Genomic DNA, 20278 nt, shown 5'->3' with positions numbered 1-20278 from the left:
CCTCGAAACATTTCCCCAAATGATCAGTGGGAGGAGTTATTTACAGGCTAACTATAAAGGATGTATTTCAGTATTAGTGTGAAGGGTGTACATGTGTGTGCTTGCGTGTAATTCAGTCTTTCTTTTTCCTCCAGGAACGGGTTGAGACAAGTCACGGTCTGTTCCGCAGCCCTGCTGAGGGGGCGCTTAGCTTCTTTATATACTCTATATCTTTCCCTTCTCTGTTTTTGTTGTACTTTTTAACTTTTCTCTTGTATTGTACATTAAAGCCAAATAAAAGGTGCTTTTTTCTAACCTGCTCCCTCCCCTGCCTGTGGAGTTAGATGGCTTGTGATGACATTCTGTGATGAAGGGGCGGGAGAGGAAGGAAGGAAGGAAGTGGAATTTGGAATGGGTTGCACACCACCTAGTGGACAGAGAGGAAAGTGCAGGCTCGCCGTACTGTCAGAACAGCTGCGTTTGGAGAATCGACCCTTCCTTTCCTCCCCAACCTCCCTGTGAGACCACACATCCCATGATGCAATGCACAAGGGTGAGTGACCCCATCTGCCGGAAATGTTGACACTGTGCTGTGATCCTTCCGGACGTAACTTCAGACTACAAACAGCACCGGTGTGTCACTTCCACTTCTCAAACGCATTCCTCAACGCCGGCCCGACCTCCAGTGTGAGGGGGACTGCCGACACAGGATCACCGCAAACAGACCGCCCTCGTCCTTAGCTGTGGTTTCTGGAGTATGGACAAAAATAAGTGTTATGATGACCGACTGTGGACTAACACCCGCAAAACACTAGCAATGGTTCACTTTGTCCGTTTGTATATGTATCCGTTGTATTTTTGATGGGGTTTTATTTTCAGGGTTCCTTCGGTTTATGTATGCCTGAAATAGACTTAACTCACAGGCTTTTAACCACGTTCACTTTTAGGGACAACTATGCCGTTTGTCTAACAACATCTTCGGGCAAAACTGTCACCAACTTCAAGTCCATGACTGTAAATGAACTGACTGTTTTCGTGACCTCGCGTCGAGCTAGAAATCGTTGTTATTTAACAGCTCTGTATTAGGTCATAGTGTCCTTATTAAACGTGTATTAGCTACAGTCTGGAATAGTTCAGAAAAGCAAGATTTGGTTTTCCAGGACTGGAGTTTCCTCGGCTTACACTTAAGTGCTGTTAATACGATCAGTATCTGTTAATAACCGTTGTCCACGTGAGGTGGACAACCCTTCACAATGAGGTGAGGTGAAACGTCCGTGCCTTCAAAAGGGATATAAAGGTCAAGGATCACATTCCCTCAAAAGACATTTGAAATCTTGATCCGAGTAGCATTAGGTTGGTGTGTGTTTTTCAAGTTGTGGTTTGGTGATGCTGAGATCATGGAGAAATCAATAGAGGAGCAGATGTGGCTCTCAGCTTCTGATGGGTTTCTTTTGTGTCTTGAGCTTCCAGCACACCACTTTCCACATTGATGTATCTCTAAAGGGTTACTAAATAAATGTATGGGTCATATTTCAGTCCACTAGAACTAAAAGTCAGGAAAAACAAAATCTTGAAGTCTTGTTTTAGGACCAGTAAGGTGTTATTGGAAATGAAACCTTTATATCCGTAATTTTGCTGTAGAATATTAACTATTAAGACTAGCTGCGGAAAAAAATAAGAGACCATCTCAAAATTATTTCAGTTTTTAGGTAAAATGAGCATTTTTGTTTCATTCTGTGAACTAATAATATTTCTCCCAAATATCAAAAAAATATATTGTTTTTATTTGCAGAAAATAAAAAAATAGGTCAAAATAACAGAGAAGTGAATATGAACTTGTTTTCTTTGCCGTATTTGAAGTCTGGAGAATACAGAGCATCTTTTAAGCAACAGAACAGTAATATTTGTACATGCATTTAGGAAAAGTGGAAAAAAAACCTTGTTTTCATGTGTTTTGTCATGCTGTCAGACTTTCACGCTGCTGTTGGATGATTTTATCATTCCTGAAGTTTGATTTTGTTGAAGTTCAACAGACATTGGACTGGAATGAACACAATACATCTAGAAATGCTGAATAAATGATATGGTCTCTTCATTTTTCCCGTGGCTGTATATTATGTATTTGAGCAAGTCATTTTTAAGTGCACTGCAGTAATGTGAATTTCACAATGCTAAACATATGAATGATCTCAATATAGGCTTCATTTTCTTAAATGCGTTATTTCTTATTGGCTGAGATATGACTTGGATTTTTATCCATTCAAAAGAGATGCATGAGGAGAAGGTTTGAGAGGTCTGTCCAGCGCAGTTGTCAATAGCAATGTAGACCACATAGCCTTGTAGACCACAACTGTCTGCCTGCAGCACGTGTCTAAACCAGGACTGACATCAACTTCAGCTCGGTCCAGGGTACAAACCACAGTTACCTCAACTTCTCCACAAAGCAAAACTTCACCTGTTGGCGAACTAAATAAAATCCACAAATTGAGTTTGAAGACTCAATATGAACATGATTTGAGATGTGCGTGTGTGTTGTTTTAATAGGCTACTAATATAATGTTTGCTCTGAATGCATACGTGTGTGGATGTTGTGTGAGATTTGATGGCCTACTGTATAACCCTCATGTTGTTATGCGATACCCTCATATTGTTTTTCTTTTTACACTGCTTTGGGTGTTACGTTGCGACACTGGGTAGCCTATTTAATTTACATTTTGTGGGGTGTCAAGACTTCCAGTTTCGGATGATGTCGTTTAGATTTGGATCTAGTCTTAACCAGCTCAGCCACTCAACTGCCTCTCACTTTTGTCAATGAGGAAAACAAACGAAACGCTCAATAACATTTTGGATAATGTCTTTGTATGATATACTACTAAAACTATGTGTGGGTTTGTTTTATTTTTCAGTTTTTAAATAAATAATTCACTCATTCAAATCATTGGTTGCCTAGTTTTGTCGGTTGAGAATGAACATGCGTAAGATTATTATGAAATATCGCGGTACATGATGTGTTACAGCATTACGGAGGTTTTTGGAGGCATTGTTGCTGCAATGTGTAATTTATTCAGATTAAGCACCTTCATGAGTCATTTTGTTATGCAAATGGAATATCTTATTTAGCATAGCAACAGTTGAAGATCCCACCAGATGTCAAGAAATATACTGTTACACAGATGAGGGAATATATTCTCACAACTTTGACATCTAATTTACTACTTTTGAATTCAAATTACTTGCATAATTGAGTTGTTTCAATTTTATTTAAAATATAAATATAGGCCCTTTATAACTCATTATAATGGGCTATAGCCTATTGTCACAGTGCAAAATTTCAACAGGATCTTTGAATAGCCTACATGGAAACTAAATCTTAAGAGTACAATGTTTTGCCCTAAACCTGTTTTTTTTTTAAATAAAAAATGCCATATAGTAATAAAATATAATACGAAGTGCTGATATGCTACGGTTTATAGGATTCAACATGTAACGAAATCTAGAAATAATACTGTGCAGGCCATTCCTATATGTATGACACATTGTACAGTTGGACACTGTATTGGTAGTGCTTAGTTAAATGTTTAACAAAAGTTTTTCTCCAGAAGGTTTTATTGGGTTGCTTCACCAGAACACCATGCTTGCAATGTTTGTTGAAATTAACCAGAGACGGTTTAGTGATGATGGCGTGCTGGTGAAAGTCATCATTTACTCGCCCTCGTATCATTCCAAACCAAAGTTTGACTCTCTGCAGAACACAAAAGGTATTTTAAAGAACACTGGGAACCAAACAACAATGGCCCCCATTTATTTCTTTTGTATGGACACATTTCTCACAATATCTTCCACAGAAGAAAGAGTCATATACAGGTTTTGAATTAAATGAGGGTCAGGAAATGATAACTATTCTTTTAAGGCACTTTTGACAGGAATACCAGAGCCTCAAAGGAAAGGAATAGTTCACCAAAAATGAAGCCCCAAAAAGCACAAAATTATATGAAGAAAAAAAGAAGAAAAATGTAAATAATATTAACATGTATATATTATGAATAATATTAGGCTAACTATTTCACACAATCATAGAGGTCACTGGACAGCTAACAAAAACAAAACACAAGCTGTGATATATTTGCCGAAAGTGAAAAATAAGTTAAAAAGTAAAAAATAAAACAAATCATGACTGAGGCTGTCATAAATTCATGCATGAAAGGGTTAAACGCGAGATGCAAAGGATTTGTGCATAACACACACACACACAGTCTAGGTCAATCATAAACAAATGAAGAGATTACCACAATCCCTAAACCAAAGACGAAATAACATTCAATCTTGGCCTGCCAGTGGTTACAATATATGAGGTAGTGAAATGTACACGATACATAGGCTGCAATATGCCATACACACTCCCTCATGACGATCTCTTCTGCGTCTCGGTTCATTGTGTCAATGCACCAGTCTGTGTTGTGTTTCTGTCTCTGAGTCAGTCTCTACTGCAGAGTTTTGACTCACTGAAACACATCGGCTATTTATAGCATCCGGAGCTACACTAACACTACATCAGGTTACTGTGGATTCTCTCTAAACCACAAGGGCTGAAGACCAAGTTGAGTATAAAGGATTGAATATGGAGTGACGCTTGTGTGAATGTCATTTGTTGGAAAAGGAAGGCAGTCACCTTAAAGGGATACTTCACCCAAAAATGAAAATTCTGTCATCATTTACTCACCTTCGAGTTGTTCCAAATCTGCATAAATTTCGTTGTTCTGATGAACACAGAGAAAGATATTTGGAAGAATGCTTATAACCAAAAAGATCTTGCCCCCCATTGACTCCCATAGTAGGAAAAAATACAATGGTTGGCAAAAGTGCTCCAGAACTGTTTGCTGTCCTACATTCTTCAAAATGTCGTCTTTTGTGTTCAATAGAACAAAAAAAGAAAGTATTTTTTCCTACTATGGGAGTCAATGGGGGGAAAATCTTTTTGGTTACAAGCATTCTTCCAAACATCTTTCTCTGTGTTCATCAAAACAAAGAAATGTATACAGATTTGGGACAACTCGAAGGTGAGTAAATGATGACAGAGTTTTCATTTTCGGGTGAAGTATCCCTTTAAAATGAGCCACTGCGTCAAACTTTGTCATCTTAAAGCTATAGTTCACCCAAAAATGAAAAGCAAAGACATTAATGCGTCTATGTTCCTCTTAAAAAACCAAGCAGAATTTCCACTTTGGGATGAACTCATTCTTAAAGGATTTGCTTTTGCCCACAGCGGCTATGTCCAGAGAGTAGACGTTACATAACAGCAGATGTAAAGGCAGATGTGAGGTCATTGGCCAAAAAAAGACAGTTCTCCCCAAGGACTCCACTTTCACCAGCCAATAAACAGAACCCGATCCGCTCAGAGTGCCCTCGTTCCCTGCTGCAGTCTTTCAGGAACATGAGTGCACTCGTTCTTTGTTTTTTTGCTGACTCATTGCCTCCCCAGACACCTCATCTTATGGCTGGAGACGGCAACTCTGCCTCCTGCATTTATTCAAGGAAGAGCTCATCCCAACAACACAATTCTGTCAAAATTTCAGGTCGTATCAACAACAAAAATGCGCAGAAAAACAACAAAAATGCGCAGAAAAACAATAAAACTTCAGTTTTTCTGCTATTAATATTTTTATTCTCTCATCTCGATTCTTTTTTTTGTTGTTGCTGATTGCTTCTATTGTTCTGCCTCATTTGTAAGTCACTTTGGATAAAAGCATCAGTTAAATGATTAAATGTAAATTTTGTAGTAACATTAGTAACATTCTCTGGGCATTGACACTCAGTAAGTTTTGCACATGTTTTGTGTGCCATTTTTGGCCAATCCTCCCTAAATTCTTCTCAAATCAGACCTTCAGTTTACACTCCAAGCACAGCAACACAGAGAGAAAATATGTAATATTTAATAATTTATTTTAATAAAAGAGTGAAGATGTCCAAAAAACTGACAATGTCTCCAAGATGCCTGTGTACTGTGAAAGGTTTTGTGCACTTGTGTAGTACTAGAAATTCTGTGGGGATGTTATGAATAATGTTATGAATCAAATATTATTTATTGATTAACTTCTAATAACTAAATCAAATCAACATTTGGTGACCATCCTTTGTGATCAAAGTAGCTTTTGTCCTATAGGTACACATATTTCTTCAGGTTGCTTTGCATGGTCTTTAAGAGTCTTGTAAACCACAGTTGTTCTGGTCTCAGTTTTTCCTTCATGTAATAACAGACAGACTCAATAATGGTGGTGGGAGTTTGACAAACTCCCTCTGCATTCAAAAATCTCACTGGATTATTACAAATAATGGCTGACGTTTACTAATATTTACTACTGACACACTACAGCTAAAGATATAAATATAAATAAATAGCTTTTTTGGGCAAAAAAATAACACGCTTAAAGGTTCCGTATATGGCATTGAGCAGCATCTAGTGGTGAGGTTGTGAATTGCAACCAACGGCTCACTCCATCCTCCCTTTCAAAGCACTATGGTGGCTGACACAGGACTAAGATGTTGTCATGTTTTCGTTTCTTTGCTGAAGGAGATAACGTATTTACCAAACGCGCTCTGTAGAGCAGTTTGTCAATTTAGGGCTACTGTAGAAACAACATGGTGAATTCTACGTTAGGGGACCCGTGGTGTATGTAGATAGGAATAGCTCATTCTAATGTAATAAAAACAAAACACTTCATTTTGTAAGATCTTTATACACCTCTGACATAGTTATGTATATTATATTACATTTCTGTCATCAGATCCGCTAAAAAATTACACATTGACCTTTAAAACCCTTTTTGGTGTAAAAACTAACAAGGCCATTTCTATATTGACTAAATCTCATCACTTTGTTCTGCATTATCAAAAATGGCACATTGTGATCACAGCACACGACAACTAATGTTGTGGCTTGCGTTAATTTCTTTGTGACTAATATTGACATCATTGACTCTGTGCTGACTTCCTTTCTTCCTTCTTGAAAGATCGCAAGTGGCATTTAATCTCATTTTGTATGAGCAGAGTGTCAGCTGAGGACTGGAAAAAGAAGCATCCAGTTAAAAAAGATTTAAAAAAATACTGTATGCATTCACTCTGTACATGGTTCTCTTTTGTGCTTCCCCTCCATACGATCATCGATCAACTCCTGCAGTCGCATTTAATCAACAGTATGTGATACGATTCCCCTTCAAAGTTACAAAAACACCACGGCAGACCTTAAATAACCTCGCTCAGTGAGCTGTATGAGCTAAACGCAGGGGCCAGACACCGAATGACACAAGTTCTTCATAGACACGCACTTACACTGCCTCCTCCGCAACTTGAGGAGAGAGAAAGCCAGTTGCTAGGAGACGCAGCCCCCAGTGCAAACACAGAACCATCTGTCTGTGTAAAGTGGAGATGGTCGGGTATCTGAAGGGCTGGCACAGTCCCTGGAACAACAGTGGTGTGGAGTGCAGCCACCATCTTGTTTTTTTAAGCTCCTCCATATTGAAATAATGCTCTTTTTGTTGCAGTGAGCCCACATCTGGACTTTTACCTCATTCTCCGTGTCAGCGTGCCGACTCGAGTGTATTTGCTAATTAAATTGAACCTTAAATTTGAATTTTGTTTCCTTCCTAAGGGAAAACGGAGTGTGGCTGTCATGCTTTGAAAATGACCAAAAAAGTGGTGACATTTAACTTGTATTTGAAGTCTTTGGAAGTCATTTGAAATCTTTCTGGGAGAAAAAGAAATACACAGAGCATTTTGTTTGTCTTTTGACAGCTCTCGTCTCCATCCACTTTCTTTGTAAGAAAAGAAACCTAAAGGAACAGTTCACCCAAAAGTAAAAATGATGTCATCATTTACTCACCCTCAAGTTGTTTCAAGCCCGTATACATTTCGTTGTTCTGCTGAACACAAAAAAAGATATTTGGAAGAATGTTTGTAAAGAAACAGTTCTGGGTCACTATTGACTACTATAACTGGAAAACAATCTATACTATGGTTGTCAATGGTGCCCCAGAACTGTTTCATTTCCCACATTCTTTAAAGTATCTTTAACAAAGAAACTAATACAGGTTTGAAACAACTTGAGGGTGAGTATTGAGTAAATGATCTTTTATTTTGGGGTTCTAAATTAGCCCTTTAATTCTGGTGAACCGATTCTTTCAAAAATCAACATGTAGTTATGGTAATTACCTGAAAAGAACATCATGCAAATCGATCAATATGTCAACTTTATTGATATTTTATATCAATGTCGATGGGAGTTCCACAACATCATTATCCTCTCATCCATTTATAAAATACACTACAGTTGAAACGTCCTACTAGAGTACAAAAGTAGTAAATTTGGTGTCCAGACATCAAGTTTGATAATGCTAAGATGACAATCAAAATTTAAAACAAATGCAACAATTTAGTCCCTGACACACATGAAAATCAGCTGTAATTGTGAATAAATAGTTTTATACACACATACTGTATATTTTTACACATCATTTCAACAAGTAAATAAAACAAATTTAGAGAGAAAAATGTCAATAAGATCACCTTTCGACAATCTCACGTCACCATTTTCTGCTTCAAGCAAATAAAAAAGCAATTTCTTATTTGGTCAACTAATTTTCTGTTGGGTCTTTGGTTAATTTTGTTGACACTAAAGTGTGTTTCAGTTGTCTTGGGCACAGAGGAGCTGTCATGAGTGGTTTGTTTTTTTAATTCTAGTAATCTAAAGGAGAGGCAGAGTCGACAGTCTTACCTCATCTTATTAGTCCCAAAAGAGTTCACTAACAGCAAGAACACTTGGTACAAATAAACACCTTGAAACTGGGACCAGCACAAACTGTTAACATGGAGCACAGACACAAAGATGTCCAGACAACACGTTTCTCAAACTGCTATACATTAAGGTTTACATTGACGTTAATATGCAGGGGCTGCATCTTCCCAAAGTCAACGAGATGCTTTTTACATTAAAGAGATAATTCAACAAAAATTGAAATCTATTTATTTATTAAATAATTAGGTATAGATTCATATTTTTATGAATCGGCTTGATTTGGTTATCGAGTTTAAACAGCTAGTAAAAGTGAAAGATTTCAGCCAAAAATAACTTAAAGGAACAGTTTACCCACAAATGAAAAATTATGTCATCATTTACTCACCCTTACGTTGTTCCAAATCTGTATACATTTGTTTGTTCTGATGAACACAGAGAAAGATATTCGGAAAAATGCTTGTCACCAAACAGTTCTTGGCTACCATTGACTCCCATAGTAGGAAAAATGACATTGGGAGTGAAAAGTGCCCCAGAACTGTTTGCTTTCCTACATTCTTCAAAATATCTTCTTTTGTGTTCAAAAGAACAAAGAAATTTTCCCTACTAGGGTAGTCAACCTACTATGGTTTTGCATTTTCCATAAAATTGTCCCTGACAGCTCATATGATTCAAATCATTATTGTAAAGTTTATTTTTTTTATTTTTTATTATATACTTTTCATTATAAAGATTTTGTATATATTTGCTCAATAACTGATTTTTGTTTGTACCCACATATCGTGCAAACCATTTTTATGATGCTTTTATGTTGATTTTGTCATTTTCGGTCCCAGTCCCATTCATGGTCTAAAAAACTGGCCCGGGTATTCTTCAATCAATTTCCAAACAGGTTGAATTAACAAAGTTTATTTTATAACCCAATTTTCATTTTTGTGTGAATTATCTCTTTAAAAGCAGGACGGATACACTTCATCTGAACCCTTCGCAGACCTCACGCAGGCTGCCATTGGTTTAAGTTGGTCCATCAGAGCCCCATTCAGAGATCCCTCCCGGCCCCTCCCTGCCTTCTGCACGTGCCAGGCCTCCACGCTGGGGCAGATGGTGCCATCATCAGCTGAATTTCCAAAAGGTCAGCCTGGCAGTTTCTCACTAACACAATGTGGAGAAAGCCCTATCAGCCCTCGTGACCCTGATTCTGCCAAACGCAGCGTGTCCTCTGAGCCCTGCCTCATGTCATATACACGTATGAATAGAGCCGCTTCTTGTAGAAACAGTAGAGCAGAGATGAGCGTGACGTGCTTTATGTGTATACAAGTATGTCTGTACACCTCGTGTGTGCATTCATGTTTCTCAGTGTGCTCCCACCTGTCGTGGGGCGGACACACGCACGTGCACGCGTTCTCCTCCAGACACACAAAGCCCACCCGGGGCGGCCCTCTCTTTCTCCTGATACCAGTCCGGGTGGGCCCCCGGGGTCGAGGTGCATGTGTGTCAGCAGGAGATGGAGGGGTTTAAGAGGGTAATGGCAAACCAAAGTCAGTCATCCACCCACGCATTCACCATCCACCCGTCATCCGCTTCGACTCTCCCGGGCGTCTGTTCATTCCCAGCCGTTATCCTTGATCATGTGGGCGAGTTCGATGATGAACTTCCCCTCCTTGTACTTTTGACTGCTCTCAAAGGCGTGTTCCTAGCAGGAGGGCAAGGGGAAAATGAGAGGAGAGGTATTGATCGCAGAACATTTGCGCAATGCATAATATTAGTGGATGACTATGAGGCCCGGCGAGCCGAAACCTGCTGAAACGGTGAAACTGCTGACTGCACCTCGCAATCGTAGCCAGATCAAAATATATTTGCTGTAAAATACACACTTATGTAAATCTTACAATATTAATCTAGTGCATGATAAACCAAAAAACTCATTTTTATGTTTCATTCATAATACCCAATATGAACCATCTCGCTCCTCCAAAACGCTGAGCATCGCTACAACATTTAAAGGGGTCATATGGCGCGAATACGTGTTTTCTGTGTCTTTGGTGTGTTGTAGGTTGCCCATGCATGTATTAGACACGTAAAATTGCACAAATTAAAGTGTGGGAACAAAAGATGCATTCTATCTAAAAGTGAATGCTCACCCAGACCTGCCTGAAACGCCTTGTGTAACCACACCCCCACAAATCTACATCAGTTCGTGGTATGATTTGACTAAGACCGCCCAAATGTATACGCAAGTAAGGTGGGCGTACCTGTCAGTACAATTGCTGTGGAACCTGATGTTCCAAATATGGTAAGAGGCGTCACATTTCCGTCACATGCTTGCAGTATTCAACCAATCACTACGCACTGTTAACTGGCCAATCATAGAACACCTCGCTTTTCAGAGCAAGAGGCGGGGCAAAGAGGAGATACAAACATGCACGGTATGTGGAAAACACAGCGTTTTTGAACCTTAAATCGTGTATACACATTACATCACATCTAAAACAAACGATAATATTCCTTTTAGCCGTGTCATATGACCCCTTTAATATCCTGTTTGTCTGTTTTTCTTTTTATAGCTGAATGTGCAGGCAGAAGAGAGCACATCAGATATCAGCAAAAGGTCACTGGGTCAAGAGTTGTGGCTACTCTGAAACATCAGACAGAAATATCATAACGTGGCCACTATGGACGTGATGGACATGTTTATATTTGTGTGTTGGTTTATCAGTGTTTATGTTTTTGATCGGTCAAGACTCCCAATAATCCTGCTGTCAAGGGCGACCGGAAATCCAGCAGCACTGATATGTGGAAAAAGAATCGGCACGCGGCACAGCTGCGGATTAAAAATGGACACAATCCTGCTTAGACAAGCCTCAGTGAGCGTGCTCACACTCGCACATCAGCGCATATTAAAAACGTGTGATTATATCTGCAAAATATCTGTGTTTCTGACTTGTATTGTAATATACACATTTCTTTTTGGTTAAGATATTTGACCATGTTAGTGAATATGTTTTGGCAGGTTAAATGGACTCTGGGGTTAAGGAAGCTCTGTGGAGAATACGTCTACAAAAGAAAGCTTGTTGATATAATGTCCTCTATAACAAATGTGCTATGATGTCTTTGTGTCTGCTTGTGTTTTCTTACATATTTCCAGCCCAGCGTGGTTTTGCAGTTTTCACAGTAGATGTCTGCTACTGCGTGAAGCCCAGTGAGCAAAACCCTCTCCTCAGCAGGACCACATCCCACATTCACCCTGAACAAACAGAGACGTAATCAGACACAACATTGTACAGGAATCAGGTTGTAGCACTGGAACACTTGATTCTGATTGGTCAATCGTACCTTACAAGGGTCCGATATTCCTCAAAAACAATGCATTCTGGGGTTAAGTGATCCTGGCCCATTCATTCAAGCTATTTTAACAGTTTGATTGAAATGTTTCACATTATTAAATATTTCATATTTATTACACACCTCTCTGGAATACTTCATTCTGATTGGCGAGTTGTGACATTCTGAGGTATGTTATTCACCTGATACCAACTGCTAATACTGATAAACACAGGTCATGCCACAGTCCCACTAGACCTGTATTGTATAAAATTGAATCGTACGGTATTATTATTAGAATTTCCTTCAAAATTGAAAAGCTCACGCGGTGGCATATCGATCTCCTATTGGTCACACGTCATCACATGACAATAATTCACAGGGAAGAATTTACCGAACTCTTTGGATCACAGTGAAATGCATATTATTTCGCAGGAGCTTGCGTTTTCGTTGTCTTTTTGAAACCTCGTATCTCCATATTTTGTGATTTTTTTTGTCATAAATCATTCTTATTAGTCATCCTTTATGCTTGTCACTGAGTTTTGCAAATATCTAACCAATAAAAAGTATTAAAAAGTGCTCGTCAAGGCCACAGTGTTTTTCTTTTTCCTGAAAAACAGCGAATTTGGACATCCAAGCTTTCAGATGGACTGAGACGGTATATGACATTATATTTGTATTTGTTACAAATGATTCATGAAATATTTCAAATCAATATTTTGTGTCCAATAATATACTCATGTGCCATGTAGCCATGTAATAAACCCCTCCAGTGTGTTTATTTAATGACCACTTGACCATCTTTTTGTCAATATGAAACACAAAATCCTCATTAACGTACCAACAAAAGCAACGAAGTGAAGTGAAATAAGATGGCAACTCTTTGAATGAAAAACGGAAACGACTTACACAGAGTTGAACAGATACGCTCTGCCCTGACTTCCTTGAAAAGACTAAAGAGAATAAAAGAGAAGTCACACATGAGGTCACTTTCAAATATAAATGAGCTTTTCATTACGCTGAGCAGACCTGACTCGTGACCTTAAACGTGGAGTTCATGTCTCAATGTGTTTGCGTTGTACGGTTAACAAACATGTTTGTTCCTGCCCTGTCGTTGGGTCATTAACTCACAGCGGGTTAATTACCTTGGAGATGAGCTCGTCGTGATTGGCGAGGTGTGCTCTGCAGTGGATGCAGCTGTAAGTTCGATGACAGCTGGGCAGGTACGCCTGGAAGGTTTTGGAGCGCGTCATGGTGACCATGGGCCGGGTCGGCGGGCGGTGCAAGAAGGGGCTGCCGGCCCAGGTCGGCTCACAGGGGAAGCACCGCAACACACAGGTGAGGGCCGTGGTGGGGCGGGGTGGGAGGTATACACCTGTAAACACACAAATATTCTGGGATGAGATTTCTTCCTTGTAATAAGCAGGTGCCAATTTTACAATGTTAAAACCCTTTTTTCTAATCCAGCGTAATGTGCAGAGTGAATACACTGGATGTGCACCCTAGCAACCATCCACACCATACAGCTGTGTGCCATTTTCTTGTATGAAAATCTAGTTGCCACCAGCGAGATGACACACTTTACCTTTCAAAATGTGTTTGAGCGCACCAGTCTGATACTGCTTTGTTACTTTGCTCACTTCATTTAGTAGGCTTTGTAGTGGCAGGGGAGAGCACATCTTAAGACCTCTGAGAAAAAGCAGCTTTTATGTTCTTTGTATTGTTTCCAAGCCAAAGCGTGGGGCTGGAGTATAAAGAATCTACTGATAGGCCCGAAGCGATTACCCACACAAGCACACAGCCGTCGACAGGGGCAAACACACATCCACAAATAAACTCTCATTTCGGTGACCCGCTCTCGCCCCGTATCCACACCCTGACCGTCAGAGGGTATTTTAGGGATCAGAGTTTGCCAAAGATGTCATGCTGAGAAGACTCAGTATAAAGTGTATAAAAACACTGGATGTAAATGTGCATAAATTCTAAAAATGTGCACAAAAATGTATGCATTTATTTAAATTGTAACATTTTTTAAACCAATAAGAAGATGTACATATAGACTATGGAAACACATTTACTGCTTTCGTCTCTGTATTGTATATAGCCTGAAATTTAAGACAACTGTATCTACGAATCTCAATTTGTTGTAAGAGTGGATTACTAATGGTGTAGTTGTAGCCTTCTCTACACCACCCGAGATTTCATCTTAAAGGGATAGTTCACCCTAAATTGAAAATGCTATCATCCTTTACTCATCTCTTATCATTTCAAATCTGTAGGACAAAATAAGATATTTTGAAGAATGTTGTTAACCAAACAATGGCGGTAGCGTACGTAGACTTCCATTGGTTTTGTATCTATACAAAAGAAGTCAATGGGAACCAATATCGTTTGGTTACCAACATTCTTCAAAATAATTTATTTTGTGTTCTGCAGAAGAAAGAAAGTCATACAGGTTTGAAATGAAAAGAGGATGAGTAAATGATGACAGAATTTTCAGCTTTGGGTGAACTATCCCTTTAAGAAACCACTTGCTGGTCCAAACCCGTTCTGAAAATACCAACTTAGACCAGCATAAATTGGTCCTATACTGGTCCAGGCTGGCAGACCAGCATAGCCGTGACTTTCTGCTGAATCTGGTTGCTGGTTAAACTATTGGATCCAGGGCTGTTCAGTATATATGTCGCACATGCTACGAAAAAATCGGTCTGTGCTACAAAAAAATGTATAAGTGTAGCACGCGTGCGATACAGTTTGGCAGGTGCATTAGACAGAACCGCTTGTTTGTGTGAAGTGCGTTTGTCATTGTGCTTGTTTGTGTGTGAGGTTAACTAATGGCACACCACTATTTATTTTCGTTATTTCGCTTTTGCAATTAAAACTTGTTTTCCGGCTGAATCGAGTCTATTAATCTAGAGCCCTATGATCTGCGCGATGTGGGATAGAATGGAAGGAATCACAAAGGCGGAGTTCTACTATTTAAATATGTCATAGCTTGTTCTGCATGTTTATGAGTGAACGAGTTGCAAACTTTAACATGTTATAGCCGTGACACTCTGTATCTCACTATACGAGGACATGAGCACATGAACTTCAGCTACAGAATTGTTCTAAGTTTATTTTACGAGCATTTCACTGTTTGAGTGAAGCTACTGCCAAACACACTGAAGCTCAAGCGTCTTTGCGACCACCCGCCAAAATAAAAGTCTGCTTAATTTTAACCAGATGATAAAATAATTAACTTGTAGCAAATTTATAAACTGTAGTAAACACTATAGTATACTTTAATATTTACTATAATAAGGTTCAAATATACTATACAGTGCCTTGCAAAAGTATTCATCCCCCTTCATTTTATTCACATTTTGTTATGTTGCTGCCTTGTGTTAAACTATTTTAAATAAAAAAATACATTAATCTACACTCCATGCACAATAATGACAAAAAAAAAACTGATTTGTGACAACTTTGCAAATTTATTAAAAATTAAAAACTGAAATACAGTAAGTACATTCCATAAGTATTCATACCCTTTTCTGGGACACTTGAAATTTAGCTCAGATGTTTCTACACATCGAGTGGAGTTAACCTGTGGCAAATTCAATTGAATAAGTATGATTTGGAGCGGCACATACCTCTCAATAAAAGGTGCAACATCTGAAAATGCATATCAATGTAAAAACCAAGACATGAGGTCAAAAGAACTGCCAGTATAGCTCTGATACAGACTTGTATCAAGGCACAGATCTGGGGAAGACTTCTGAAAGAAATCTGCTGTATTGAAGGTTCACAGAAGCATGTAGCCTCCATATATCCTCAATGAAAGAGGTTTGGAACCACCAGATCTCTTACTTGAGCTGACCTCCTGTCCAAACTGAGCCATCGATGGAGAAGGGTCTTGGTTAGAGCGGTGACAAAAGAAGCTGATGATCACTCTGGTTGAGCTCCATGATCATATATGGAGATGGGAGAAACTTACAGAAGGACAAACATCACTGCAACACTCCACCAATCTGGGCTTTATGGCTTAGTGGCCAGACTCTAACCTTTGCTCAGTGAAGACACATGGAAACTTGAAATATGCAAAAACATACTTCAACAAATCTTTCAAACTGTCAGAAACAAGATTTCTGGTCTGATGAATCTCAGTTTCATGCATCGTGTCTAGAGAAAACCAGGCACTGCTCAACACCTGTACAATACAGTGCTTTGGCTTGAACCCAACTGAACATCTCTGTAGAAACCTGAAAATGTCTGTCTACTGATGATCTCCATCCAACCTGACAGAGTTTGAGAGGATCTGAGGAGAAAAATGGCAGACAATGGCCAAAGCAGATGTGTAAAGCTTGTCACATCATACCCAAAAAGATTTAAGTCTGTAAATGTGCTTAAACTGAGTTAAGGGTATGAATACTTACAATATGCAACGTACTTATTTAATTTGTTTATTTTTAATAAATTTGCAAAGTTTTAAGTGTTTTTTGTTTTGGCATTATTGTGCATGGAGTGTAGATTAATGTAAAAAAATCATTTAAAGTGGTTTAAGGCAACATAACAAAATGTGAATAAATGAAGGGGGATGAATTTTACTGCAGTTTACTGTAGTAAATACTATAGTATACAGTATTTTTATGGAGAAATGTATTTACTACTGTATAGTAAAACATTAAAAATACATAATTAAAAAGGAAAAAACGAATTTGGTAAAAACTAAAAATTATATGGCCCTAATTTATCTATTTGTATAATGTTAATGTCCTTTTTCAATTACCTGTCTATTTATGTGATGACCTGCACTTGTGTTTTTTTTAAAGATGATAACAGACGTGTATACTTGTGCTACAACTGTTTGGCCTGTGCTACAAAACGTCAAAACTCAAAAAAAGTGCAAAAGAAGTTAATGTACAGCGCTGCATGCTGTGGGCCAGCATCCAAAACCCAACATAAGCAATGCTAATCCTTTCAACAAGGTACATGGACATTTTGGGAAATTGGCTGCCTGTTCCATAAATGTCTAAATCTCTAATCTACCTTTTAGTGTTTTGTAATATACTGTTTAACCGAAGCATGTATTTGGAGGAAAATTTGTGTTTGCCTTCCTTCTTAGTCAGCTGCAAATTTGCTGCAAATTGAATCCAGGTTTCATATTGCCATAACAGGAGGATCAATAACAACAAAGAGAGAGAGAGCCTATGGTTACTTTCATCATGCAGGCAAAACCAATCAGCCGAGCTCTGATCCATGAACAGTTGTGAACCATCAGGCACAACTGGTTTATACATCGACCGCTGATCCAGAACATGAACTGTGCCACAGATCACGAAAGGGCACAAAGCAAGGGATTGAGTGATGTTTGTACCCTAACAAAGAGCTGAGAAATAAAATCAGACAATATCTGATCTAAGCACATTTACAGAAGTCGTGATGTTCCTTATGACATCACTAAAAGATAGGTGTAGGTACATGGGAATTGGCTACTGAATGATAAACAACAACATTTTAGTGGTGCTGAAACAAGGAACGGCATTACGATTGCTCATAGGATTAGAGATTTGAACCCTATTAATTATTAAACACAAAATGTGTAACAACACACTAAAAGACCTTAAAACACCTTCACAAATGCATAGCAACCCCCTGGAGACCAACCACAACATCCTAACGTTATGCCAGAAAGTTCTGCATGGCACAGCACATTCTTTTTAATTTATAACACTTTTAAAGGGATAGTTCACCCAAAAATGAAAACTCTTTCATCATTTTCTCACCCTCATGTCATTCCAAACATGTATGACTTTCTTTCTTCTGCAGGACACAAGAGATGATATTTTGAAGAATGTTGGTAACCCAACAACTGCGGTACCTATTCACTTCTATTGTATGGACACAAAAGTTAACCAATGCAAGTGAATGGGTACCGCCGTTACCAACCATTCCATTCTTGCGACTGTTTTCTGCAGAACACAAAAGAAGATATTTAAAAGAACGTTGATAACCAAACAACACTGGATCCTATTGACTTCCATTGTATGGAATGGATACAAAACCACCGAGACATTTTTCAAAATATCGACTTTTGTGTTACACAGATGAAAGAGTCACATACAAGTTTAAACCAACACGAGGATGACTAATGACAGAATTTTTATTTTTGGATGAACTAATATCTTTGCTACAGGGAAGTGCTCTAAAGCATTTGTTGCGACAGAGGGGCTGTCCTCATCATTGTAAGGCCTATGCACCACCACAACAGTCCCTATGTAACAGGAGCAGAGCTGATGGGGATAACACCAGCGACAGAAACGAGGGAAATAAGTGTGTCCTTGTGTTGTGTCCCATCTTTAACATGACTTTTCCAACACCCCGCCACACACACACCACTTTGGTTAAATGATATAAAGTAGGACAATGCTTTAATGCAGTATGAAGTCAAAGCATATTTAAACAGCCGCATGCAATTTCCTGAGTGGTTCTTGAAAATTAAAATCTGCTTTTTGTAATTATCCCTGTTTGATCGCATTAGATCAATTTTGCATTCATGAATGCAGTTTATCACTCGCAGACCGTTACTTAGCAAAAAGCAACACGAACAAGCTTAAGACCTGAAAGAACCACTGTTGATGAATTAATCTCTGCATTGGATTGGACAGTGTTTTCTGAAATTACTTCTGTACAGTCAGCACAACCTCCTGAAGGGGTCCAGTGGGCATGTAAGATGTAAGAGACAGGAAAACAGATGACTGGTTTTTCAAACAATTATTAATGTTTTGTGAAATAACTTGAGGTTAAAATATTTTGCTGTTTTTGATACATGATGCATATGTGGGGCACGGGTTGAGCCACACTGCCCTATTGTCACTTATTCTTTATGGCATCCCAAGCACGCTATTGAATCTACTGTAGCACACTGTACTAGATCACTACACCTTCAAGACTTGTTGAAATGTGACGCTTTAAACAGGTTGCCAACTAAACCAACTACCCAATACTGCAATAACTCAAGTAGTATTTACGTAGTTGACTAGATTTGGTAAGACAGACACTATGAGTTTTTAATACCGTACAGTCTATATTTAAAAACATCATCGTAATAGCGCATACGGATCTTATACCTCAATGTTGCTCTCCTGAAGTACTGTCAAATATGACGCAGGCTTTACTGCAGTGGTCAATAATGCTTGCAGTAATGCACAAATGTGTTTATTTCGTACTGATGGCACGCAAACAACGATTAAAGAGAGCACTGTCAAAGATGACACATTATGTCACTGTTAAAGCGCTGCGGTAAAGCTGCTGAGCTGATGCTCGAGGCGCGGAAACGCGCGTGGATGTGATCGTGGAGGTGTGAGATAAACAAGCTCCACTGCGGACCTGCATCAGATCACTCTGTCCAAAACTGACACCACAGAGCATCTCCAGTCATGCAAAGCCTTCCTCATGACCCGATGCACTAATTCAGACGCAAATGCACCATTATTTACATTTAGATGACTATACCAAAGTTTAATATTTGGCTACTTTTAAAACATCGCTCGCCTACCTTTGAAAAGAAGAAAAGGGGTTTGTGAAACGATGGCACGTCCTCCTCCGCCGTTGAAGGGAATCGGGATTCACGTCAAACTGTGCATGTGCATTCCTATCACGGAAATCTTCCGCTCCTCTTCTTTTCACGGCCAGCGTGGACGTGGTGTATATTAAACCAGCGCATGAAGCAAGTTTTGTCTGGGCACGAATACACTGTGCATCAGCTACGGGGGAACTGACAACTGCTTCCGCCAATCACTGAGACGCACAGGCATGGCAACAATACGCTGATTGGACGGAGTGTGAAAAACCAACCAATCATATTGTGTGCTGTTGTCTACCTGCGACTAGTTGAAGAGTTTATTACTAAACGGCCAAAAAAATGTGTTTAGATCCGTATGAGGTAAGTGCGAGATACTTTAGCGGGGTAATACCGCGTTAAAAACGCAATTATCGAGATATAACTTTCTGTAGCGGTATATGCATATCTTTAAGAGGCATTCAAATGTATCTATATACGTACATTACATAGTTTATGACTAATATTAGGTCTTATAACGGCAATACCGAACAGTTTAACCTAGAAAAACAGAAAGTTAAACTTGTTTTTAAACCTGTAGTTGTATACGTGAGTGTTTTTTTAATAAAACAGTTATATTTCGTAGAATA

The 20278-nt window shown here is 38.9% G+C and overlaps 2 protein-coding genes across 3 annotated transcripts in view; one reads left to right on the top strand and one right to left on the bottom strand.

Moving 5' to 3' along the window:
* The window catches only part of hip1 (huntingtin interacting protein 1), a 35316-nt gene extending 32402 nt beyond the window's left edge, over positions 1–2914 (top strand). For both annotated transcript variants that reach the window (XM_057351217.1, XM_057351218.1), the window contains exon 31: positions 135–2914. In XM_057351217.1, the coding sequence (XP_057207200.1) occupies positions 135–145 (11 nt within the window). In that variant the 3' untranslated portion in view covers positions 146–2914. The remainder of the gene's footprint in view (positions 1–134) is intronic.
* Positions 2915–8211: 5297 nt separating this feature from the next.
* ypel2b (yippee-like 2b) lies at positions 8212–19847 on the bottom strand. The gene is made up of 5 exons (XM_057351794.1): positions 19626–19847; positions 13231–13460; positions 12995–13038; positions 11900–12008; positions 8212–10457 (listed from the first exon to the last, which is right to left on the bottom strand). The coding sequence occupies exons 2-5, from the start codon at positions 13345–13347 to the stop codon at positions 10368–10370; spliced, it is 360 nt and encodes a 119-aa protein (XP_057207777.1). The 5' UTR covers positions 13348–13460; positions 19626–19847; the 3' UTR covers positions 8212–10367.
* Between the last annotated feature and the right edge of the window lie 431 nt (positions 19848–20278).

Source organism: Triplophysa rosa, linkage group LG14 (genome assembly GCF_024868665.1).
Source record: "Triplophysa rosa linkage group LG14, Trosa_1v2, whole genome shotgun sequence".
Lineage (NCBI taxonomy): Eukaryota > Metazoa > Chordata > Actinopteri > Cypriniformes > Nemacheilidae > Triplophysa > Triplophysa rosa.
The sequence above is the reverse complement of the archived record's forward strand: the minus strand, read 5'-3'. Positions and strand labels throughout refer to the sequence as shown.